General features: G+C 44.1%; 1 protein-coding gene across 6 annotated transcripts in view; it reads right to left on the bottom strand.

The window, feature by feature from the left end:
- RGS3 (regulator of G protein signaling 3) overlaps positions 1-26,808 on the bottom strand; it is a 155,004-nt gene extending 128,196 nt beyond the window's left edge. For 3 of the 6 annotated variants that reach the window (XM_061426561.1, XM_061426566.1, XM_061426563.1), the window contains exons 1-2: positions 26,666-26,808; positions 11,139-11,319 (exon numbers count right to left, since the gene is read on the bottom strand). In XM_061426561.1, the coding sequence (XP_061282545.1) occupies positions 11,139-11,241 (103 nt within the window). In that variant the 5' untranslated portion in view covers positions 11,242-11,319; positions 26,666-26,808. Of the gene's footprint in view, positions 1-9,023; positions 9,190-11,138; positions 11,320-26,665 lie in introns of those variants that run through there. The other 3 variants (XM_061426568.1, XM_061426562.1, XM_061426564.1) reach the window with 3 other exon arrangements.
- Positions 26,809-26,936: the final 128 nt, after the last annotated feature.

Here is a 26,936-nt window from a genome sequence, read left to right as displayed (position 1 = left end):
ATTGATAAATTTACAGTCATAACAGGAATTTTAACCCACTTCTACTTAGTAACTGATGGGGAAAAAAATCAGCAAAGACAGAATATGTGAACAACAAAAGTAGCGAACTTGACCTAAACCTGACATATACAAAGAACCCTACACCCATCTACTACAGATCTTTTCAAGCACAAACAGAACATTTCTAAAAACTGACATTATGCTGGGCCATCAAAGGACTGAAAGAATCCAAAATACATTGGACAAAAAACGACTAAAATCCCCAATACATAGAAATTAAGAAATACACTTCCAAATAACCAATGAATTCAACAAGAAATTACTTGAAAATTAGAAAATATTTTGAACTGAATGATAAAGGAAAAAAAAACTATACATCAAATATAAGGCTTCTGGATTCTGGCAATCATGTTTGCTTCATGATAAACCACTGAACCGCACATCATTTGGAGAGACACTTTCTGTCTGTGTGCTATGTTTCATAATAAAGAGTTTCATTTTGTTTTGTTTAAAAAAAAAGAACATAGAGGGCTTCCCTGGTGGTCTAGAGGTTAAGGTTCTGTGCTTCCACTGCAGGGGGCAAGGGTTTGACCCCTGGTCAGGGAACTAAGATCCCACAGGCCATGCGTGGCATGGCAAAAAAAGAAAGAAAAAGAACATAAAAAGCAGAATTGGGAAAGAGAACAAAGGGCTGTTGACAGGCCAGAAACTCTGAGTTTCTGAAGGCTCCCAAGCAAATGGTCTCCAGCTGACAGGAAGGCCAATAAAGGCTGAGAACCCTGACCAGCAAATGACAAGCTCCTGAGACATGGTTAACGGGTTTCCCAGCCAAGCCCAGGGACTACTGCGGGCTCAGGGCAGCAGGGTGAGCCAGGGGCAGCTGGCAGGGCCATGTTGCGGGCCTCCAGTTCAGGGCCTGACTTCTCACTGCCCAACACATCATCCTCCTGGCATCTGTTCCCAAGCTTCATTCTCACTATGGAAATGGACTTTTTATCTCTGTAGCTTCTAATATGAGGCCGAGAAAGGAGAGGGACAAGTCCTGGCTAACATGGTACTAGCACAACAAACAGAAAAACAAAGCAGATGCCCAGTAAATTAATGACATTCCTTAGTCTACTCTGCCTTCAGAACCACATCTTTCTCACTTTGTCCCTCTGGCGAACCAAAGATTCCGGTCACTTCCTCCAGAGCTGACACGCAAAGCCACTACCCGCAGCTTTTATCCTGCAGGTTCATTTGGGGATAATAGTCCTAAAGAGAGGTGGGCTGTGTCTTGTGTCACCCAACGTTCACAGTTCCCTGCAGCCCTCAAAACACGTCCAGACTGCCTATCAGCTCCTGGCTCAGACACCCTGGAGGAAAGGCAACCTGTTCTCTTCCATGACCACTCACCACATTCAGCTCCTGGACCAAATCCCAGGTAGGTTAATTACCTGTTGCCTCAGGCCAGCTAATAAGTTGGTATCCTTTCAAGAAGATACTCTTTAGATATTTATCAAACCTTTTTATGAACTTGGGTTTATATTTTCTATATAAAATATTGTGCCTAAAATTCACATAGAAACTCAGGAAATCCAAGATAGTCAAATAATCTTGAAAAAGAAGAAAAAAGTTGAAAGATTCACACTTGCCAATTTCAAAACTTAGTACAAAGCAACAGTAGTCAAGATAGTGTGATACTGGCACAAGAATTTTGTTGTTCACTCACTAAATCTTGTTGGACCGTGCAACCCCATGGACTACAGCACACCAGGCTCCTCTGTCCTTCACTGTCTCCTGGAGTTTGCTCAAATTCATGTCCATTGAGTCAGTGATGCTATCTAACCATCTCATCCTCTGTTGCTCCTTTCTCCTTTTGCCTTCAATCTTTCCCAGCATCCTTCCAATGAATAGACAGACAGATCAATAGAAAAGAATTAAAAGTCTGAAAAGAAACTCATGTATGTATGGTCAATTAATTTTCAACATAGGTGCCAAGATCATCCAATGACAATATAATGGCATTTTCAGCAAATGATCCCAAGACAACTGGAAACCATATACACACGAATTAAGCTGGATCCTTTCCTCACACCATATACAAAAATTAACTCAAAATCTTCTTTAAAAAATACTTTTTAAACTCAAACTCAAAGACCAAAATCTAAGAGTCAAAACTATAAGACTTTTAGAAGATAACAGAGTTAAATCTCTGTGATCTTGGATATGACAGTAGATGCTGAGATTTGACACCAAAAGTACAAGCAACAAAATGTAAAATGGATTAACTGGACTTCATTAAATGAAAAACATTTGTGCTTCAAAGAAAACTAGCAAGAAAGTGGGTCAAAAAACCCACAGATTGAAAAAAAAAACTTGTGTAAATCATCTATGATAAGGGACTAGTATCTAGCATGTACAAAGAACTCTTGGTGGTAGTAGTTTAAATCATTCAAGTCATGTCTGACTCTTTGTGACCCCACAGACTGTAATCTGCCAGACTCCTCTGTCCCTGGGATTTTCTAGGCAAGAATACTGGAGTGAGTTGCCATTTCCTTCTCTAGGGGATCTTTTTGACCCAGAGATTGAACCCACATCTCCTGTTTGGCAGGCAGACTCTTTACCACTGAGCCCTTGCAACTTAATAAAAAACAAATAGTCCTAGAATCAGGGCTTCCCTCATAGCTCAGTTGGTAAAGAATCCGCCTACAATGCAGGAGACCCCAGTTGGATTCTTGGGTCCGGAAGATCCACTGGAGAAGGGATAGGCTACCCACTCCAGTATTCATGGGCTTTCCTTGTGGCTCAGCTGGTAAAGAATTTGCCTGCAATGAGGGAGACCTGGGTTTGATCCCTGTGTTGGGAAGATCCCGTGGAAAAGGGAAAGGCTACGCACTCCAGTATTCTGGCCTGGAGAATTCCAAGGACCGTATAGTCCATGGGGTCACAAAGAGTTGGACACAACTGAGTGACTTTCACTTTCAGTCCTGAAATTGGCTATTTAAGTTAATTTTAAATTAAATGGGCAAATAATCTGAATAAACTTTTGCAAATATATAATTAGCCCATAAGCATAAGAAAGATGCTCAATGGCACTGGTCATCAGAGAAATGCAAGTCAAAACCTTAATGAGATACCACTTCATATCTACTAGGATGGCTAGAACCAAAAAGTCAGACAGTAACAAGTGTTGGTGAGATTGTGGAGAAATCAAAAACCTCAGCTTTGCCGATGGAAATGTAAAATGGTACAACCACTCTGGAAGAGAGTTTGATAGCTTCTCAAACAGTTAAACACAGAGTTGCCATTTGACCTAGCAATTCTTGCTGTTGTTGTTGTTCAGTCAACCAGTCATGTCCAACTCTTTGCAACCCCATGGACTGCAGCACACCATGCCTCCCTGTCCCTCACCATCTCCCAGAGTTTGCCCAAATTCATGTTCATTGCACTGGTGATGCTGTCCAGCCATCTCATCCTTTGACACCCTCTTCTCCTCCCCTCGATCTTTTCCAGCATCAAGGACTTTTCCAATGAGTCATCTGTTCACATTAGGTGACCAAAATACTGGAGCTTCAGCTTCAGCCCTTCCAGTGAATATTCAGAGTTGATCTCCCTTAAGATTGATTGACTTGTTTGATCACCTTGCTGTCCAAGGGACTCTCAGGAGTCTTCTCCAGCACCACAGTTCGAAGGCATCAATTCTTTGGCATTCTGCCTTCTTTATGGTCCAGCTCTCACAACCATATGTGACCACTGGGAAGAGCATAGCCTTGACTATATGGGCCTTTGTCGGCAGAGTAATGTCTCTGATTCTCAACACACTGTCTAGGTTTGTCATCGCTTTCCTGCCAAGAAGCAATCGTCTTCTGATTTCATGGCTGCAGTCATCATCCACAGTGCTTTTGGAGCCCAAGAAGAAGAAATCTGTCATTGTTTTCACCTTTTCCCCTTTTTTTTTGCCATGAAGTAATGGAGCTAGATGCCATGATCCTAGTTTTTTTTAATATTTAGCCTTAAAGCAGCTCTTTCACTCTCCTCCTTCACCCTCATCAAGAGGTTCTTTAGTTCCTCTTCGCTTTCTGCCATTAGAGTGGTATCATCCACATATCTGAGGTTGTTGATGTTTCTCCCACCTATCTTGATTCCAGCTTGTAACTCATCCAGCCCAGCATTTCTCATGATGAGCTCAGCATATCGGTTAAATAAACAGGGTGACGGCAGACATTCTAGTCATATTCCTTTCTCAATCTTGAACCAATCAGTTGTTCCATACAAGGTTTCAGACAACTGCTGCTTCTTGACCTGCATACAGTTTTCTCGGGTAAGATGGTCTGGTATTCCCATCTCTCTAAGAGCTTTCCACAGCTTGTCACGATCTACAAGGTCAAAGGCTTTAGTGTAGTCGATGAAACAGAGATAGATATTTTTCTGAAATTCCTTTGCTTTTCCCATAATCCAGTGAATGTTGGCAATTTGATCTCTAGTTCAGCTTGGACATCTACAGCTCTTGGTTTGCATACAGTTGAAGCCTAGCATGCAAGATTTTAAGCATGACCTTAGCACGGGAGATGAGTACAATTGTCTGCTGGTTAGAACATTCTTTGGTACCACCCTTCTTGGGAATTGGATTGACCTTTTCCAGTACTGTGGCCACTGCTGGGTCTTCTTCCAGATTTGCTGACATAATGAATGCAAAACCTTTATTTATGCCCTTTAGGGACATAAATAGTTCTGCTGGAATTTCACCGCAACCACTAGATTTATGGGAAGTTCCCCTGGAGAAGGAAATGGCAACCCACTCAAGTATTCTTGCCTGGAGAAACCCAAGGACAGAGGAACCTGGCAAGCTACAGTCCATGGGATTGCAAGAGTCTCACACGACTTAGCACTATCTTTACTAGCTTTATTAACGGCTGCTTCTTAAGGTCCACTTGACTTCACACTCTAGAATGTCTGGCTCTAGGTGACTAACCACACCATTGTAGTAATCTGGTTCATTAAGATCTTTTTTTATACAGTTCTTCCATGTATTCTTTCCATCTCTTCTTAATCTCTTCAGAACCTACTAGGTGCCTTTTTTATCCTTTATCCTTTATTGTGACCATTTTGGGGCAGAAAGCTCCCTTGATGTTTCCAATTTTCCTGAAGAGATCTCTAATCTTTCCCCTTTTGGTGTTTTCTTCTATTATTAAACATTATTCACTGAAGAAGGCCTTCTCGTCCCTTCTAGTAATTCTACTCCAAGGTATATATGCAAGAGAATTGAAAATATTTGTCCACACAAAAAATTGTGTATGAATGTTTGTAGCAGAGCAGTATTCATAATAGACAAAAGACAGAAGCAATCTCCATTAGTGAGTGCATAAACAAAATGTAGTATATCCATACAATGGAATATTACCAGCCATAAAAAATCAGTGAAGTGTTGATACATGCTACAACATGGATGAACCTTGGAAACAGTATGCTAAGTGAAAGAAGCCAGTCACAAAAGACCACACGTTACATGATTCCATTTACATGAAATATCCCAAATAAGCAAATCTATAGAGACAGAAAGTAAATTAGTGATTGCTTAGAGTTGAGGGACAGAGGGGACTGGAAACTGGGGAGTAATAAATTAGGGCTTCCTTGGTGGCTCAGACAGTAAAGAATCCACCTACAATGCGGGAGACCTGGGTTCCATCCCTGGGTTGGGAAGATCCCCTGAAGAAGGGAACGGCTACCCACTCCAGTATTCTGGCCTGGAGAATTCCATGGACAGAGGAGCCTGGCAGACTACAGTCCATGGGATCACAAAGAGTTGGTCACAACTGAGTAACTTTCACTTTCAAACTAACAGGTATAGTGTTTCTTTCTGAAGTGATAAAAATGGTCTGAAATTGACTGTGGTGATGGTTACACAACTCTGTGAATATGCTGAAAACCACTTAATTGTATACTTTAAATGAATGAATTGTACATATGTGAATTATATCTCAATAAAGCTATTTTTTTTAAGCCAGCAAATATACTAATAAAATTAAAATATATAATCCTGAAGGAAAAAAAACTTATGTGCACCAGTAATGGCTTCTTCAAATTATACCATTTCTCATAGGCAAAAATCCCTCTGGAGTTGTTAGGTTCAAACTCTAGCTTACTTACTCCTCTCCCCTGAAGCCAGGCCATCTCCCACAGGCAACGTAAAGTATGGCCGATTAACATTACTTGAAGGTGCCCTTAGTGGGAGACAAAGGTTTGTACTCATGCACACAAACACACACACACAAATGCATAAACCACAACATATTCCATACAGCATTCTCCCTGAAAGGAATTCTGGAAATTTACCTCCCTTTAACTGTTTGTGCTCAGGAAAACTACCAGCTAGGCAGTAGCTTCATCTGGTTCCACCCTGGCAAAGCCCACAGCTGAAGGCCAGGAGCTACCTGCCAAGCTGGGGAAAAGCCAGGAAATTGAGGAAAGCTTAGCAAAGACCTTCATTTTAAGGGAGTCCACGGTGGCTATCAAAACTGACTCTGAATCTATAGCTTCCAAACTCGGCTGATTATCAAAATACTACTTCTATGACTTCTTGACTCTACACCAAACCTGTTAAACCAGGATCTTCAGGAGAAGATTCTAGGAATCTGTAGGTTTTTTTGCTTTTGTTTTTCACTATTTATTTATTTGGCTGCACCAGGTATTAATTGCAGCATTCAGGATCTTTGTTGCAGCCTGTGAGATATTTTTGTTTGTTTTTTTCATTGCAGTACGTGAGATCTAGTTCCCTGACCAGCGATCGCACCTGGGGCTGGCACAATGGGAGCATGAAATCTTAGCCACTGGACCACCAGGGAAGTCCCCAGGAATCTGTATATTTAATAGGCTCTCCAGGTGCTTTTAATTATTGGCCACGTTTGATAACCTCTGATAAGACTCCTCATTCACAAGCAGACAAGCAAAGGTCATCAGTGCACAAAGAAAACCAGCAGCCTGCAAGAGGGCTGATTTTGTCAAGGAAACGGAGTTAATGCAGGAAACCAGAGGAAACTCTTCCAGTGTCTGTCCTCGGAGAGAGTTGAGAGGAGGCTACACACACGGAGCAAGAGGCTCCCCACCCCACCAGGCTCCTGCCCGCCTGCTGCACACTCAGGGCACAGTCGCAGGTTCACACAGCAACCTTCCCTGATACCCACCCAACCCAGCCCGGAGGTGTGGCTGGGCAGGGCGTCCACGCCCTGCTGGGCTGGACTCTCCCCAGTTTCCCAGATCTGGCAAGGAGATTACTTCAACAGAGGAATACAGGCTGATACAAGGAAATAGTCCCACCACACTAGTGAGGAAATGAAATGAGTTACAAAGCTGTACATACAATAGGATCTCAATTTTGTTAAAGTCAGGCAGGCACACACACACAGAAATAAGTCTGGAAGGATATAAACCATGTTAACAATGGCTTTCTCTGGGGAGTCAGATTACAGGGGATTTTCACTTTCTTCTTCTCACTGTGTTCAACAATTAATACATCTTACCGTGAAACATATTTTTTACTTTTTAATCAGGACACAGCTAAGGTACCAAGGCCTCTGCCACCACACCGCTCTGCCACTCTTTCCTGGCCACCCCAGCCCTACCAACTCAGATCATCCCAGAAGCCTCCCTGTCTGGTACAGCCCCACATCCCCATGGGGTTCACGAGAATTGCCTCTAACAGTTGGGAGGCTTAAATGAGATGACACAGGGAAATCACTTGGCATGTGGCATGGCGAAAGATAAACATGCAACAAACGGTGGCAAGTTAATTCCTCTTATTGTTACCCTCTACCAACTGGACCCGTGAATTCCAAGATGCCAGATCACAGGTCATTTCTAGGGGCCAAGCCACTGCTTTTCCGTCACTCCTGCCCCCAGAGAAGAGGCAGGTTGTGAACAACCAAGTGTACTGATAGAGGTAAGCCTCTGAATAGGAGAGCCAGAACCCCAGGGAGGGTGTAACTCCTTCGGTGCTCTGTCTTTGAAATGTGGGCAAAGTCCACTTACGTTGCAATAACTACTTCATCCTTCATAAAGAAAATTGTATAAAAGTTGTTTTGTACATGTACATGTATGGCTGAATCCCCTCACTGTTCACTTGAAACTCCCACAACATTGTTAATCAGCTATATCCCAATACAAAATGTTTTTGGTGTTAAAAAAATCTGTTTTGAAGTGTTTTTTTTTTTTTTTAATGTTCTAGACATGGCGTCTCAAAAGGCTTGCGCTTAGGCACCAACTGGCTCATTGGGAGACCTTCGTCTCTATATCTCAAGTCTTCAGGAAGGAGATATAACTCCCTCCCCACAGAGTTGCAGAACCAGTGAGGAGACAAGGGCTGCGAAGGGCCGCATCCTAGGCCAGGGCTAATTATCCTCATTCTGGGGACTCGGGAGGCCGGCTTTGCCCAGACCATTGGGAAGGTTGCTGCCCCACTGTTACTGGGGGAACTCAGCTGTGCTGTCTAGGGGTTTGGAAGCAGGTGCCTACTGCCCACTTCTTTCTACCTCCAGTCCCCAGGGCAGCCCTGTGAACCTTCAGAGAGCCAGGTAACTCCTGGAGGAGAGAATCCTTCCACCCCTGCTGAGGGTCAGGTGTCCACGGGAGCCACCACACTGCCACGCCCAAGGTGAGCCCACAGGAAGCCAAGGCCCCCTGGGCTGACCTGGCACCTGTCATGTCCTTGAGCCAAAGGAAAGAGGATCCAGATCTCAAGATGTAGTAACAAGACCTTGATTTAACCCTGAGCAGCTTGCTAATGGGAAACTCAGCAGTGGCAGACCGAATCTCTCAAGTATTAACTGGGCATGATTATTCCAGCCAAGAGAGCCAGCAGCAACTACACTTGACACCAATGGCCAAGCAGCAGGTGGTGTCCAGAGGCTTGCTCGGCCTGAGCCTGTGCCCTGAGCCCCTCCTGGATGACCACGGGAGTCAGGTGCTCCCGGCCTCACCTACCCCCGAGGGAGCTGCCCTCTCTGGGCATGCAGGCAGAGCGAAGCCACCCCGGGCGGCGCACTTACCAAAGGTGGTGAGATAGAAGGACAAGCCCGGCTGGGCGCGCCGGCTCCCGAGGGAGACGCGGTGCAGGGAGCGCTCCATGGCCGCGGCTCCGCTCCGGCCGGGCCAGGGCGAGGGCGCCTGTAACTCGAGGCGTCTGTGTTGCTCCCAGTAACCGAGGCAGCAGGTTCACCCGCCCCCGCGCCAGTGTCTCCGCCGCCAGGCGGGAGGCCGGCTGCAGCGCATGTTTGAACCGGCGGCGCGCCGGGTTCTGATTGGCCCGCGCGGGTTTGAATGGGGAGATTTCCACCTGACCGAGCCGCCGCGGGCAGGGGGGAAGGAGGCGACCGCGGGCCCTCTGCAACAGCAGCACGGCGGCCGGGACAGGCCAGGGACCGCGATCCTCCGGTGGAGCCGTGGACGGGCGACCCTACCGGGGATCGGGGCTCTAGGCCCCGGGCTGGGCTGCAAGTACCAGCTCTATGCCGGGCCTGGGACTCCTGACTTGCCCACGCCTGGCACCCTCAGGCCAGCAATTAGCCAGATTCAACATGCTTTGAAGTTCAGACCAGTAATCACCCTCCCTAAGCAAGGACAGAGGAGCACCTCCTGGCCCAATGCAGTGGGAGTTGGGAAAATGTTCTGCATGCTTGGACCCCTGACCCCCACCACCACCGCCACCAGCAGCAGCCAGGCTGCAGGCCCCTTCCCTGACCCCGGCCCCTCCATCTCTTTCTTGAGCCTTCTGTTGGGTGGGAGCAGCCTGGCACACAGGTCCAGACCAGAGCAGCTTCCTCCAGCCAGCCTCATGGCCCACCATCTGCAGCCTGGTGCCAGGGGACAGGGGGACAGGCCCCCAGCACCTGAGAGGAAGAAAAGCACAGTATAGTGCGTGGAGGGGTGTGGATGTGCTCAGCAGTATCCGACTCTTCGGGACGCCAAGAACTAGCCTGCCAGGCTCCTCTGTCTGTGAGATTTTTCCAGGCCAGAATACTGGAGTGAGTTGCCATTTTCTACTCTAGGGAATCTTCCTGACTTAGGGATCGAACCCCCGCCTCCTGCATTGGCAGGCGGATTCTTTACCACTGCGAAGCCCACGTGGAGGGATAGTGATAGTGAAGTGAAGTCGCTCAGTCGTGTCCAACTCTTTGCGACCCCATGGACAGTAAGTAGCCAACCAAGCTCCTCCGTCCATGGGATTTTCCAGGCAAGAATACTGGAGTGGGTTGCCATTTCCTTCTCCAGGGGATCTTCCTGACCCAGGGATCGAACCCGGGTCTCCTGCATTGTAGGCAGACACTTCACTGTCTGAGCCACCAGGGAAGCCCTTCCAATCTCCTGAGTGGTGGGAGGAAGCAGAGCTGGAAGGAGGGACAGCCCCTGTGCTCTTTTGTCAGCAAACATTCATGGGATGCCTCTGGGAGCAGTTTCACACCAAGACATCTGCTCTGCAACCCTCTGACTGTTGCTGCTGAGGGAGAGAAAGCTGCTGGTCTTATGTAAATCTAAAAATGGGGAGTGTTGGAAGTTGCCAAATGGATATTTGTGACTCATTGAGCCACTCAAGACAAGATGGGGGGATGCAAGAGAGAAAGTGGAGAATAAAGCTTTTTGTATTGAGGACCTAGTGCCAGTGGCTGAGCTGTGCAATTTACAGCCATCTTCTCAGTTAATCTTTACCAGTAACTCTAGGAACTTTTAGCTCCAATTCACCAGGGATAAATCTGAATCTCACACAGAGAGAACAGGTGACTTGTCCAGGGCTGGCAGAGCTGAAAGTTGAGCCCAGGCCTGTCTGCCCCAAGGACCACCCTCCTTCTGTTCTTCCTTGGCCTCCATGCCTGACCCATGGCCAATGGCAAGTGAAGGTCACAGACCTGCCTTCTTGAGGCAGGCAAGGAAACTAGAGGCCACAGGGCCAACTGGCCACCAGCAGGGAGGAGAAACTGGAGAAGAGCCCAGAAATCTACAAACTAGTGGTCAACTGCAAATGACTCACGTAACGGCCCGCAGATCGTTTGAATCCTGGCACATGGTAAAGCCCTTTCTCCTCTTTCTCCACACCCACTTGTTGAGCACTGCCCATAGCAGGGACAAGCCTGCTTCCCTGGCCCCAGCCCAACAGTAGACAGACTTACCTGCACCCTGGACTTGAGTGGACCTGATCCTTCTCCTGGCTGGGGAAGCCTGAGTCCAGGCATCCTTCCTGGCCAGGGAGGTATCCTGGCTCTGCCACTCCATGCAGCCAGGGAAAATAGGCAAGTTTAGGCTCAAGCCATAGAATGCAGACAGGACACTGAGGCTGAAAGTGCTGAAGACCTGTGGAAGCAAGATGGGAGCATGACACGCCTGAGGATGCCCCCGAGAGAGGGGTTCACCCCAGTAGCAATTAGAAAGTATGGTATTCCAGAGCCTGGGGAAAGGGAAGTCCATGAAGGGAAAAGTGACGAGCCCAGGTGACAGTGGCCCCTTCAAAGCTCTGCCAGGGATCACTTGCACTAGGGAAGACCACCTTGAACTCAGGAAGCTGTGAGCAACCGGCAGATGCACATTCTATTCTGGTCCATTGACTGGTTTGTCTTCTTTCTACATTATTTTAGGACTATTTAACATCTGTTAAGTCCTGCATGCATGCATGCGTGCTAAGTCGCTTCAGTTGTGTCCAACTCTACGAGACCCTACGGACTGTAGCCCACCAGGCTCTTCTATCCGTGGGGATTCTCCAGGCAAGAATACTAGAGTGGGTTGCCATGCCCTCCTCCAGGGGATCTTCCCGACCCTGGATCAACCCACATCTCATGTCTCCTGCATTGGCAGGTGGGTTCTTTACCACTAGCACCACCTGGAAAGCCCAGTAAGTCCTAGCCCCTCTATTATTATTTCTCCAGATTGTTTTGGATATCAGACCAGGTGATATCTTAGGGGTACTATGGTACAGCCAGCAGGAGGGCTGGGCAGACTTACATTATCCGTATGTGGCCTAGGGGAGAAAAGACTGAGGCCCACACGGGGCCCTTCACCCCCACTGGGGTCAAGGTCCCGCTGCCTCGCAGGTTCCCTCATGACTCCTTCTGCCGCGTCAGCAGCTAACCTGTTCAGCTGGGAGACCCCAGTGCCACTCCGATACTCATCTAACTCCTGTGGTGGCACCACCTCCACCACCCTCACCACCAAACGTTAGATCCCTTTCTTTAGTAGAGCAATGAAGCTTCCTTCTCTTAAAGGGGAAGTTGCTCTTTTCTCAGGAAGGGGGAGGACAGAAGTGAGCGGAGCCTGGGCAGCGGCACTGCAAGAGACACTGGCCCTTTAACCCACACTGCCAGCGACAGGGGACATCCAGAAAGGGTCGCTGTTTATGGCCCTGCTTTCTCCAAAAAGGCAAGGGAGTGTGAGAACCAGGCCTGGCTTTGGGACGTGCCCTGAACACTCTAGCTCCCCCTGGCCATGGGTCTCAGTATCCCTCTTATACTTACACACACTCCACACATACGTAGACAAACTACACACACAGTGTAAACACTGCACACACACAGCTGCACACACACCTACCACAACACTTCTGATGTACATTCACAAATACACCAGATATACAAATGTACCATATAGATACACACACCCCACACACGAATCAACACACCACATACACACCTCACACATATATATAAACACATCTCTGGACATACATAGGTGCATAGCCACATGCTACACACACACACACACAAAACCCACTTAAATGTCCTATACATATACACCACATCCACATACAAAGATTGATTATAGATATTTTCTTAAGACCGACTCTGTTTCTAGAAGAGTAATGACTTCTAGTGTTTGGATGGAAGGGACTAGAGAGATTTATTTGGGTGCATTTTCACATTAGCTATCAAAGAAACCTAGTGCCTTTAAGATATCATCTGACCTGATATTCAAAGCAATTTTGAAAAATAATAATAAAGGGGACAAAGACTGCCAGATGTTAAATAGTCTTAAAACAATATAGAAAGAAGACAGATCAATAGAATAGAGTAAAAGTTCAGGGAAAACATGATTTGATTTAGAAAATAAGAACAATTTTCGAAATTCTTTAAAGACATTTTAAAAAGTTAAAAGTGGAACAGCTAATGCAGATGAAATTCTAAAAGAAAATAATAAGCTTAAAGTTGAAACTCATCTTTAGAAAATAGACTTCAACAATAAAACCATGGCCTGGTTCTTTTCAAAGAACAGAATTCTGGCAAAACAAAGAAAGCTATAAAGAAGCAAGTTTAGGAAAGAGAGAGAGAGCCAAGATACAAAAGTAATTCTTTAAATTATGAGAGAAAACCATTGCAACCTTATTTGTAAATGTGAAAATCTAGGGTGGGGGGAGGCTGATGCTTTTCTAGAAAGTATTAATTGTTAAAATTGATACAAGAGTTTGACATTTTTAATAGATCACTAACCATAGATAAAATACAAAAGGGAATAAAAAATCTACCTGACAAAATTATAGAAGACTTAGATGGAAATGGCAACCCACTCTAGTATCCATGGACAGAGAAGCCCAGCAGGCTACAGTCACGGGGGCACAAAAGAGTCGGACGTGACTAAACGACAGACAGCTTTAGAGACCAATTCTGTCAGACCTTCAAGAAACAGATAATGCCTCTGTAGTTTAAAACTTTTTCAGAACTATAAGAAATGCTGGAAGATTTGTCAGCCCTAGATATGAGGCTAAGCAAAGACAAAAACCAGATAAGGTTAGCAGCAGCAAACTACAGACCAAAGGCCAAAGACAAAAACGAGAGTAGAAATTAATAAAATAGAAAACATAGAAAAAGAAGATCTATTAAAAATGTGACAAAGCTAGGCCCACATCCTCCCAGTTTTGCCACATTCCTTTTTTAAAAATCAGAAATCTCTAATTTTTAATATATTTCCCAATTTTTTAATATTGACAATTCAAATCTTTTCAAAATATTATGTAAGTCAAATGAAATACATCTATGTCCTATAACTAGTTTTAAATCTCTGCTAGGCCAATCTGACTTATAAATATAGACACAGAAATCCTAAATAAAATAATAGCAAATCAAATCCAGCAGTAAATTCATGATTCATTCAAATGGTATTTATTCTAGGAACACAAAGATGGCTCAAATGTAATGAACATATTAGTGCTGCTGCTGCTAAGTCACTTCAGTCGTGTCCGACTCTGTGTGACCCCATAGACGGCAGCCCACCAGGCTCCCCGTCCCTGGGATTCTCCAGGCAAGAACACTGGAGTGGGTTGCCATTTCATTCTCCAATGTAGGAAAGTGAAAAGTGAAAGTGAAGTCACTCAGTCATGTCCGACTCCTAGCAACTCCATGGACTGCAGCCCACCAGGCTCTTCCGTCCATGGGATTCTCCAGGCAAGAGTACTGGAGTGGGGTGCCATTACCTTCTCTGACATATTAGTGCAGGGGTTGGCAAACTATGCCTACGGGCCAGATCTGGCCAGCCAACCTGCTTTTGCATAGCAGGTAAGCTAAGAATGGATTTTAAAGCTTTTAATGATTGAAAAAGATTAAAAAAAAAAAAAAAGTTTTTCTATGGCCATAAAAAGTTCAAATTTTAAAATTAAAAACTGAGTTTAGGACTTCCCTGGTAGTCCAGTGGTTAAGAACCCACATTCCAACGCAGGGAACTCGGGTTCGATCCCTGGTCTGGGAACTAAGATTCCAGATGCCACGGGGCCACCAGAGAATAAGCCCATGTGCAGCAACGAAGATCCTGTGTGCCACAACTAAGACCCAACACAGCAAATAAATAAATAATTTTTAATGAATTTAAGATATTTACAAAATATATGGCAAATATGTATATAGGTACGAAGTAGTCTCACAAATCAGTAAGAAAAAAATGTATCAAAGAATATGAATAATCATTGCACAGGAGAGAAAGTATAATTGACTAATATATAAATGCTGCTGCTGCTGAGTCTCGTCAGTCGTGTCCGACTCTGTGCGACCCCATAGACGGCAGCCCACCAGGCTCCCCGTCCCTGGGATTCTCCAGGCAAGAACACTGGAGTGGGTTGCCATTTCCTTCTCCAGTGCATGAAAGTGAAAAGTGAAAGTGAAGTCACTCAGTCGAGTCCGACTTGTAGCGACCCCATAGACTGCAGCCTACCAGGCTCCTCCATCCATGGGATTTTCTAGGCAAGAGCACTGGAGTGGGGTGCCATTGCCTTCTCCGAATATATAAATACTAGTAACCAAAAAAAGAAAAAAGATCATCCCACCATTTGCCTTCAGGAAGTTCAAGCCTTTGTATTTATAGATGAGACAACTAAGTTTCAGAGTTGTTAAATGAATCAGGTTGCTAGGGTAGTAAATAAACAGTGGAAGAATAAGAGTCCAGCCAAAGAACCATTATAGAATGTCATCATTCACAGTAATCTTCCTGCTCAGAGTGATGAGGCTGCAAACTAGTAGGTCTAAGACCCCCATGGCTTCTGACACATTAAGAATCAATTCAACAAATGTTTGCTAAGCTAATAAGCACCTGTGTTGTGTCAAGCCTTATGCTGATCACTGAGCATACAGAAGTGAACAAGATGGAGTTTAAAATCTGATGGAAGACTGGATGAGTGTTACAACAGAGGAAACAGGGTAACGTGAAGAAACACGGATTAATATCTCACGTAGCCTGGGCAGCTGGACAAACCAGGATGAGAAAGCAAGTCAGAGAAGACTTCTCAAAGAAAGTGAGACCCAAAGGACGATTTAGCCAAGCTAAGGAGATGAAGGAAGGGTTACAGGTAAAGACAGCAAAACACTCAAGGACCAGAAAGTGAGAGAAGCTCACGAATTTGAGGAACAGAGCAATGGATATATAGCAGGGAACTTGGCGTGTGATGAAGGAAGTAATACACAAGAAGATAAACATCTTACAGGGCTTCAGGTATTATTAAAAGGAGCTCAGGCTCCTAAATGTAGGACAGGCACTGAAAGATTTTAAGTAAGGTCCCAACAGGTTTTGTGCTTTAGAAAAATCATTCTGGCTAGAGTGTCAAAAGTGGATTGGGAAGATGGAGGGGTGGCATGAGGGTTGGAATCAGAAGTGTTATTAGGCAAAGTCTTTTCCAGTGACCCAGCTTTAAAAAAAAAAACTAGTGCAGTAACAGTAGGGCTTATTGTTGTTGTTCAGTCGCTAAGTCACGTCCTACTCTTTGTGACCCCACAGAGTGCAGCATGCCAGACTTCTGTCCTCCACTGTCTCCTGGAGTTTGCTCAAATTTATGTCCATTGAATCAGTTATGCTATCTAACCATCTCATCCTCTGCCACCCTCTTCTTTTGCTTTCAGTCTTTCCCAGCATCAGGGTCTTTTCCAATGTCAGCTCTTCACTTCATGTGGGCTGAAGTATTGGAACTTCAGCATCAGTCCTTCCAATGAACATTCAGGACTGATTTTCTTTCAGTTCAGTTCAGTTCAGTTGCTCAGTTGTGTCTGACTCTTTGCGACATCATGGACTATAGCATACCAGGCTTCCCTGTCCATCACCAACTCTCAGAGTTTGCTCAAACTCATGTCCACCGAGTTGGTACTGCCATCCAACCATCTCATCCTCTATCATCCCCTTCTCCTCCTGCCTTCAGTCTTTCCCAGCATCAGGGTCTTTTCCAATGAGTCAGTTCTTCCCATCAGATGGCCAAAGTATTGGAGTTTCAGCTTCAGCATCAGTCCTTCCAATGAATATTCAGGATTGATTTCCTTTAGGATTGACTGGTTTGATCTCCTTGCAGTCCAAGGGACTCTCAAGAGTCTTCTCCAACACCACAGTCCAAAAGCATCAATTCTTTGGTGCTCAGCCTTCTTTATGGGCCAACTCTCACATCCATACATGACTACTGGAAAAACCATAGCTTTGACTATATGGACCTTTGTCAGCAAAGTGATATCTCTGCTTTTTTAATATGCTATCTAGGTTTGTCATAGCTTTCCTTCCAAGGAGCAAGTGTCTTTTAATTTCAAGGCTGCAGTCACTGTCCACAGTAATTTTGGAGCCTAAAAAAATAAAATCTGTCCCTGCTTTCACTTTTTCCCCTTCTATTTGTCATAAAGTGATGGATGGAAAAAGGCAGAATCAACAGGACTTGGTGGTTGATTGAAAGGTAAGAGAAGAGAAATTCTGACCTGAGAAATTAGCTTGGTTCAGAAGTACAATTTACAGAGATGGAGAACATGAGAGCAACTCTGAGCCTGCTAAGGTCAAGTTACCGACTTGCTGTCCAAGCAAAGATGCCAAGTGAACGGTTGAATACACTGGATATAAATTCAGGAGAAAATAACTTAGGCTGAAAATATAGATTTAGGAATTCCCAATGAAGCCATGGTATGGATAAAAGAGCCCAAAGAGAATGTTTATTGTGAGAAGAGGGTTCAGAAAAGAACTGAGAAGAATATCAACTGAAAAGACAGGCAGAGGAAGAAAGGCTAGACAGGGAAAAGGTAAGCCAGGCAGTGTATTAAGAAAAGATAATAGTCAACAATCTCAAACACTGTTGAGAGGTCAAGGAGGTTAGTAACTGAGAAGTGTCCATTGGATTCAGCAACAAGACAATTGCTGTTGACCTTCCATCCCAGAATAAAATGCCGGGAGGCAACAGCTCCACATGAATGAAACTGTACCAAATTCACTCCAAAAGGAAAAATACCCTGGGCTCAAAGCCAGAGAATATTCTTGGGTCAGGTTTTTTCTTCTTCTAAATTTAACCAGCTGGAATGTTTTGTTAAGTGGTATTTTTTCACCCTTGAAATGCAGGATTTATCTTTTAAAAGCATGTCTGTAATTCATCTTCAAGGTAAAACACAATGGTTTTCTATGGGAGCAGGTGCTGGTTGCTGTAAATACCACTGAGAAATTTTAATTTGCCTCAGGTATAGAAGCCTTTGGTGACCCAAATACACAAACAGGGTCTAAGTAGGAACCAAGTTTTAAAAAAAAAAAGCTTCAGGATTTCAACTAAGTTGAGAGATATTGTTTCAAAATAGAAGAGAACAAAACCTTCACTGCCAAAGGAATGAAAAATAGTGAGTTCAGTGCAATAAAAAGAGCCAAGGACTTGACAGAAAAGCAGAGTCCCCTGTCTCTCCTAGAATGCCTCAGTTTCCTTGTGGTTCTGTTGGAATCCCTTTCAGCCTCTTCAAGAAGCACCCCTTTTCCTGACCTGAGGATAAGCAGCTTGGCTTAGCACAGCCATGGGCTCCAGAGGCCCTCAAAAAGTTTTGCAAACTTAAACAATAAAAACTTCTGCCTCCCACCAAGACAGAGTAACATCTTGGGATTGGATCCAGTTTGGGGAGTGGATTTTCCCTCTCACCTGAAACAACTGAAAGATGAGACAAAATACATGAAACAACAGTTTTCAAGACCTTGGACATCAAGCAACAAAGGATGGCGATCCCCGAGAAACACAACCAACACGGTGAGCCCCTTGATTGCCCCAGCTGCCTGGAGAGATCAACTTCAGACCCTGTGCTGAGGAGGTCAGGAGACCAAGGCAGCTAGAGTTCACAGGACAGAGCATCAGAGAGGAAACAGCTGCACAGAGAGCTTCAGAGATCTCCTTTCAAATCTTCAGCTAAGTGCTGATGAGCTCATAGACATTAGGAAAGTACCCTGAGGCTGGGGAAAGAACCACCCAAAAGGATTAGAGTTAATAATCTTTCCCAGGCTCTCACAGGACCAGGGCCAGTTCTTAGTCTCATCAGCCAGACTGGAAAAACCTTCTAATTCCTGGGGGCATTGGGTAGATACTCAGAAGGGTTTTACCTCAGTTGTGGGGAATTATTAGCCCTAAACTAAATGATGCTCTGTTCTCATCTAAGAGAACTTAAAAGCAAGAGCCAAAGAGATCAAAAACTTCCTAAGTAATATAACTGCATCCCAGAACAAACTCAAGAATACTTATAAGAATACAAAAATATCCAACATTCAACAAGGCAAAATTCAGTGTCTAGTATCCAATAAAAGTTACTAGGAATGCAAAGAAAAAGGAAAATGTGACCCATAATGAGAAAAATCAATAGAAACCAGTCCAGAAATGACACAGATTATAGAATTAGTAGACAGCACATTAAAATAGTTATAACAACTGTATATTTTTATGTTCAAGAAACACTTTCAGAGCATGTTAAGTAGAGTTATGGAAGATGCAAAAAAAAAGACCAAATATCTAAAGGTAAAAAATATATCTGGGGTTAATATATATATATGATGAGATTAACAGTGGATTAATGTAGAAAAAAGAAAAAGATTAGTGAGCTTGAAGGCATAGTCATAGAAGCCATTCAAAATGAAACACAAAGAGAAAAAAAAAAGAACATCAGTGAACTGCAGGACAACTTCCAGCAGTAGGAGATAAAAGTTATATTTGAAGCAATAATGGCTGGAAATTTCCCAAATTTGTTGAAAACTGTAAATGCACATGGGTTTCCCAAGTGGTACAGTGGTGAAGAGTCCAGCTGCCAATGCAGGAGATGTGGAGTCAATCCCTGGGTCAGGAAGATCCCCTGGAGAAGGACATGGCAACCCACTCCAGGATCCTTGCCTAGAAAATCCCATGGACGAGGGGCCTGGTGGGGTCGCTAAAAGTAGGACATGAATGAGTGACTGAGCACACACACATACACGCATAAAGCCACAAACCCAAGAAGCTCAGTGAACCGCAAGCAGAAGAAACATGAAGAAACCTATGTCAAAGCACGTCATAAGCAAGTTGTTTTAAAACCACTGACAAAGAGAAAAATCTCGAAAGCAGCCAGAAAAAACACATACACACGCATTATATACAGAGGAACAAAGACAGGCACAATACTGGACTTAGAAATAGGTGCCAGAAGACAATGAAGCAACAACTTTAAAGAAAAACAACTGTCAACCTAGAATTCTTTACCCAGCAAAAATTTCTTTTTACAATGAAGGTGAAAAAAAAAGATTTTCTCAGACTTACAAAAGCTGATTGAATTTAACCACAAACCTGTACTACAAGAGAGATGCTAAAGTCTTAAGGAAGGAGAACAACACCACCATATGGAAGTCTTGATCTACAAAAGGAATGAAGAGAACACCAGAAATGGTAACTATATGGGTACATAAAAAAAGAGAGTTTTTTTTCTTATTATTTAAATCTCTTGAAAAGAACAATCTAAGTAGGACAAGGAGCCATTAACTAAAAAAAAAAAAAACACCCAGAGCTCTCTGGAATTTATCCTGGAATAAATTGTTATATGGTGCCTTGTCTAAATTCTGATGAGGTAATTGCAAGAAGTAAACTCCAGGGAAGCTATTAGCAAGTTCACATTTGCAGTCATGTGGGAATGTGGATTCTACTTATGGAAGAAAATAATATGGATATGTTTAGTGCAAAATGCAGCAACCACAGCCGAGATCTGTGGCTCAGCTGGATTACACTCAAGCTTGAATATAAAGTTTATGTAGACCAAAGCCTTTTTCGGAATCAGTGTATTGTGATGGCGATGTGTCTGCAGTGGACAGTAACTGGTCATACCGGGACAGAGGTCATGGCATCCAGGGATCCCAATCATTCTCCAGAGGAATTTCCTAGGGAACTAGGGGATATATGTAGGTTGGTTTCACTGGAGCTTTAATAGCAGCGGCATGTATTCCTTTTGCTTCCAGATTCTTACCATTCACTCTTGGACCGCTTTTTCTGCTTCTACCACTTATTGAAACTGTTCGCTCAGAGGTCACCATTGACTTCCTTACTGTGAATATCACTTGCCTCATCTCAGTCCTCATCCCCTTGCCTTAGCTCTCCTCTCACTTCTCTGAAAATTCCTCTATTTTATGACTTTTCCTGACTCCAAGGGAGACTATGCTACCCAGCTATGCCCTTCAGTCTCCCTCCTTCCTCAATAGTCTCCTGCTCTGAGCTCTCATCCACTCCTATTTCACTCTCAGCTACCTGTTCTAATGATGACACCCTGATCTCTCTCCAACACCAGGGCCCTGGGCCACCTCTGCTCTCTCTAACCAGCAATTTCCCTTCCTCTTTGCACCCACCCCCTTCTTTCAATGGCTCACCTGGACTGTGGCCCTAAGTGTCTGCTTTTGCATCTTTCTACCCAACTATTCTGTAATGCAGTGACTGAGATAGGTCTTCTTAGTAGCTGCTACTGCTCAGCCTAGTGTCTGGCACACATTTTAAAGAGCCAAATTTTGCCAGAGAATTCAAATCTAATCAGCATATAAAGCATAGACTATGAATAGTCAAAATTACCCTCGAATAAGCCCTTAGTCATCCATAAAATGCACATGGTATTGTAAATCAAAAGGGGAAGGCAAATTCACTTTCCCCATCTCGCACTCCCTCTGAGAAGTATTTTTCTGAGTGCAGAGCCACAATAGCCCCCACCAGCTGCGTATATTCTCACTGTCACTCCCTCCCACTTGTGTTTTATTTTTTGGCCCCGCACAAAATTTCTGTAAGTGAAAAGCATGGATGGCAAGAACTCCATTGTAAAGGTCTGATGGACAAATTCCTTTCTTTCTCCTTAAACTGGTTCTTGCTTTTAACTTCACACTTTCTAATAATGACAGCCCCTCACTGAATCAGACTGAAAATTCTTTGACTCTTCCCTCTCCCTCATTCTTTTCTTTCCACTTTCCAGCTTCTTCTTAATCCTTCTTCTGCACAGCATCCCTTTGTCTCCCTTCTTATTGCCACCTACATGATCCAGGCCCTGGTCACCTTGCATCTTGACTTCTATAACAGCCTCCTAATAGGTCTCACTGGTCTCTCTACAATTTATGTTTCACTGCCATTATATTAACCATTTCTAAACTTTAGAATTTTAAAATGTTAGAATCTAAAGCCCTAATTTAGTCTTATTGCTCCTCTGTTCAAAAGCCATCAGGGCCATCAGCTAGAGTCCACTCTCTCCAGGCTGAACTGTCTGGGCACAGGCTATCTCCAGTCCTACTTCCCACTCTTGCCAGATGGGAACACTACTCCCCTTGCCTACCCTCCAAACTTTTCTCACTTTCCTCCACTCAAAGGCCACCTCCACAAACATCTCCATTTACCAAGACTCAGCCTCAGATGGCAGCGCCCAAGGTACCCCTTCCTTCTTACCACTATAGCTCCTTCTTTGCACCTCTCAGCTCACACTGCTGCATTATATGGACCCCCAAAAGGAAGGAGATATGTCACCATGTTCTTTTTACTCATTCATTCATTCAGCATATATTACTGAGCACTTACAATGTGCCAGGCACAATCAGGTACTAAAGACACGTGGTGAAGACAGATGCCAGTCTCGGGACTGATCATCTGGCCGTGGAGGGTGACAATGGACAGGCTGTGAACCTCACAGAGGCTATGAGAGGAAAAGAGAAAGAGTGGGACCTCACCATGACAGTGATCAGAAAAAGCTCCCCCAAAGAACAACAGAAGCTGAGATCTGAAGAAGGAGTAGAAAGTCGCCAGGCAGAAGGAGGAAGGAAAGAATTTTATAGGTTGAAGGAAAAGTATGGGGGGAGAAAAAGTCTGAAGGTAAGAGAGAACAGGGCTTATTACAAGAACCAAAAAGAAAAACCATGGCTAGAGCACATAGAACAAGGTGACAGTCAGGGGGAGGGAATTCCCTGGTGGTCCAGTGGTTAGGAATCTGCCTTCCAATCCAGGGGACGCTGGTTCTATCCCTGGTCAGGGAACTAAGATCCCACATGCCACAGGGCAAATAAGTCCATGCTCCACAGCTAGAGAAGCCTTCATGCCTCCACTACAGAGCCCTTGTGCTACGACTTCCAAACCATCATGCTACACCTAGAAAGAAGCCTGCATGCCGCAAGCCAGACCAGTCAGGGGGAATTGGGATGGAGGGAGACAAGTAGGGCGTAGCTGGGTCACAGCCTATTTTGTAAGGCAAAAGAGGCTGGGTTTGACCCTGAGGGCAAGGGAGAGTTTTCAGCAAAGGAGTAACATAACCATATCTGCACACTGGACAGATGGGAAAAATAGATGCGAGGGGTAAAGATTAGGGACGGATGCAATGACCCACATGAAAGAAGATGGAGGCCAGGGCTAGGGTGAGAGCAGAAGAAACAGAGAGGAGCACGGATGTGGATGCTACGGCTGGTAGGATTGTGATTAACTGAACTCAAAGGAGCCACGATAGGAAAAGGTCAGAGATGGTCGCACAGTCTAGATGAGCGCTCTGTACATCAGAGTTGTTCAGTGACTATTTGTGGACTGAACGAATGAACAATAAATAAATTACAGAATAAACAATTTACCACTGAATGACAGGCAGAGAAGAGGACATTATTTTTGGAGATCCTTTCCAAGACAGAGCCATCATTAGAAGCAATACAGAAGGAAAAAATTCAAATTTGTTGGCTTACAACCCCCTAGATTATAAAGGGATAAATTCTTTTCCTCATCAAGAGAAATTTAGGAAACACAAAGCAATTAGAAGAGCCTCAGATCACTTTTGATGTTTCTACCTTCCCAATGCTGCCTAGCTGAGTCTCTGCTCAATTGATAATCCATCAGGATCACCAATAGCCCCCAACTTCTCCAAATCCTAGGCCCCTGTGCATGTTCCAGGATTTTCCACACTCTTGAAATGGTTCTTCCAATGACAATCTAAATGGTTCAAAAGCTTTATTTATTTATTGAGTGCCCAATACATGAACTATAAGCTAGGCTATAAGCATGACAACAGACACAGTCCCATCCCTCCTGGAGTTGCCAGTCCCCTTGAACGTTTCAATCAGATCGCTATGTAAACGATAAAATATGGCTTTCCCTCCATATATTCACAAAGAAGTCTCTTTGTATACACACGGTCTCAGAAATAACCGGAGGCCTCCAGTCCGCAGAAGAGTATCATTTTCATAAGGTGATATCGCCACCTAGTGGTCAAAAACAACTTTACCATTTGATCCAGTAAAATTTCTAGCTTTATTCCTGAGAAGGACTCTCCAAGTCTCTAGAACATTCCCTTTCTCTGTCAAGATAATATAGGGGTTGATTCTCTAACATATAATAAGTACTTAATATTTTTAATTAAATGTATAAACAGGAGAGCAAATGAATTTCATACCTTTGTACGTTATGGCAGTTGAAAATTTACACATTTTTTTCCCCTAATTCTTCTAGATTCCAAAGAACCTCTGAACATTTCTATCTAAAAGCCAGATGCATGTCTGTCCTTAATTCAGCAAACAACTCCTTTAGGTGTGTGTGAATAAACTGATATTTTAAAAGTCATTGCCACCATGAATGAAATCCTGACTCCAAAGGAAGCACTCTGTTATCCAAAATCAATGAAGAACAGAGTCTGTTACCCCAGATGTCAGGACCAATGGAAAAACAAAAGATTGTTCTACAAGGAGGAGAGCATGGGCAGAGAATGTCGAAAGATGCTTTCACTGACTCTCTACACACAGGTCAAACTGAGCCGAGTGTCACTGGAAGGTATGCTCAGAAAACCAAGGTGACTCAAAGTGGCCTATCCCTAGTAGAGATCACAAAGAAAGTAGAAAAGAACAAAAGAAATCAGAATCTAGTTTCTTAGGAACTCAAAGCTCCAGGACACCAGTCTAACAGGCCAAGGCTCAGGTCCTCTTGTCTGAAGTGAAAGTTGCTCAGTCCGACTCCGCGACCCCTTGGACTGTACAGTCCATGGAATTCTCCAGGCCAGAATACTGGAGTGGGTAGCCTTTCCCTTCTCCAGGGGATCTTCTCAACCCAGGGATTGAACCCAGGTCTCTCACATAGCAGGCAGATTCTTTACCATCTGAGCCACCAGGGAAGCCTACTTAAGTACATAAAGTGGATCTCCAACTGATCCTGGAGCCTCCTGGCTGTTAGGCCTTGAGTCTCCTGATGCCTGCAGCCCACATGGCAGGAAAACGGCAGTTAGCAACAGTTACCTGGCTCCTCCTCTCTCAGAACATGGAGAGGCTGAAGCAAAGGCTTCGGGAGGGCTCCTTGCCATCAGTCAGTTCTTTTCTACACGGCCTCATCCTTCCTGTCTGATTAAGATTGTCGTCTGTGCATAAAGAGAGGGAACCAGAGAGGCATCAGAACACAGTGGACTGAAGAGCAAGGACTCGGGTTCTAAGCCCAACCCCCTTCACTTGCCGGCCTTGGATGTCTGAAAAATTACTTAACCTCGCCAGCAAGACCAGCAGGTACTATTGCGCAGGTGGTGGGCCAACTCAGGGGTGTTGCTCAAATGGTAATCACCATAGATTTGTTTATCCATTGAAATAAGTTTTTAGCAAATAGTTTGTAAAGTGTCTTGAAGGGTCCCTTTCTCTAACTCACCCAAAGGTCCCCAAATGGCCTAGCATCAGCCCTGTATTCTGAGCTTCAGTTTCCTAAACCATAAAACGGAGACAATCCCCTCTATCTATAGAGTTGGCCAGAGAACCAATCAAAATAGTGGATATGAAGCACCTTAAAAACTGTAATGTGCTCCGTAGGCTATACTTCTCTATATTCATTTTGTGATTATCCAAATTTGAGGGATTGGCATAACAAAGATGAAACAAGTTTCAGCCTACAATAATTTTTTCTCTCTTTGAAAAGAGAAGCAAAGGCCAGTGTTCAGATAACAATTATTTTCTCACTCAAAATATGTCACAATTCAAAAGGTAACTTTGTATTAACTATCAGGACTTTAATGTGGGAGTTGCTTTACTAAGTAAGCAAAGTAGTTGAATTTGTTTTGAAAGAGTTAGACCTTCTCTGAGTCTTCAGATAAAATGAGTGATTTAAAGCTAAGCCTTGTGCAACCTCAAGCCCCCTACTGACCACTGGAAATGGGGTTTTCTCAGGAAGACAGTTCTGAAGGTAGGCTAAGGAAGAAGTGGCAAGATTTATAAATTTTTAAGTTAGCCCACAGAAGTCACTCTGCAAAGCAACGTATATTTGAGGAAAAAAATTTCAGAAAAACAGTCCACATGATGCCTCTTGGCTTCTTCTTACTGTGAAGATTCAGCTAAGAATAGTTCAGTCTAGTAACACAAATGAGGTCATATAATTTTGAGTTGTCTTGAAAAAGATGAAGAATGGATAGGCAGCAGTTTCAGCTTTCTAATTTGGTCTGTTTTGAGACAATGTTAAAAAAGGAGTCGAATATTTAATCTGCCTTTCTTGGCTGAACTGTATTTAGGGTAACCAAATAATTGATGAGGGGTAAGTTTCTCTTTATAAAAAAAAATTTCTCAGGCCCAGTTTAGAGTTCCACTTCTGGCCTCACAGTACAAGGAGCTCCACAAAAAGCTCTCCAGTGAAACTAATGAAAATTATTTTGATTTGTTTAAGTCTCTGGAAATGGCTCTAAGAGCATACAACAAATGAAGAAACAGTTGTTCAAGAAAACCTACTGAAGGAAAGTCACACAGCTCAAAATAGCCTGGAGTTAAAACTCCCCTCCAGGCCCTCCCCACCGTTCCATGCAAAACAAAGAACACTCTCACCAGAAGAAAAATGGATATTAAGGTTGATTATGCCCAGCTCCCAGCTGGTCCAGCTTCTGGCCCATCTCCAAAAGTCCTTGCCCCAGCCATTTAAGAGATAACTACTCCGAACAACCTTGGAGAAGAACAGATCCCCTTAAGACAGTAACTTTTCACATACGTGCCTAAATATACTTACTCTTTTCTTAGGTTAGTGCAGCAGCTCGCTAATCTGACTGCTGCCCCTTCTCGCCTCATTAAAGGTGATCTGTTCTGTAAAGTGCCAGTCTCGTTCTTTTTCTGAACCTCGCGTTCTCTAACTCCCTTACCTTACATCTACAAAACCTCGGTGAGAACTGCAAGAGTCTATGGTATGTGAAGGGAAGAGCCTTTCCCCACCCACTCCTTTCCCCCCACTTCAATGAGATGACTCTCCTCCAGACTGCTGCAGCCCAAGGACACAGGGCTCC

Source organism: Bos javanicus, chromosome 8, assembly GCF_032452875.1.
Source record: "Bos javanicus breed banteng chromosome 8, ARS-OSU_banteng_1.0, whole genome shotgun sequence".
Classification (NCBI taxonomy): Eukaryota; Metazoa; Chordata; class Mammalia; order Artiodactyla; family Bovidae; genus Bos; species Bos javanicus.
The sequence above is the reverse complement of the archived record's forward strand: the minus strand, read 5'-3'. Positions and strand labels throughout refer to the sequence as shown.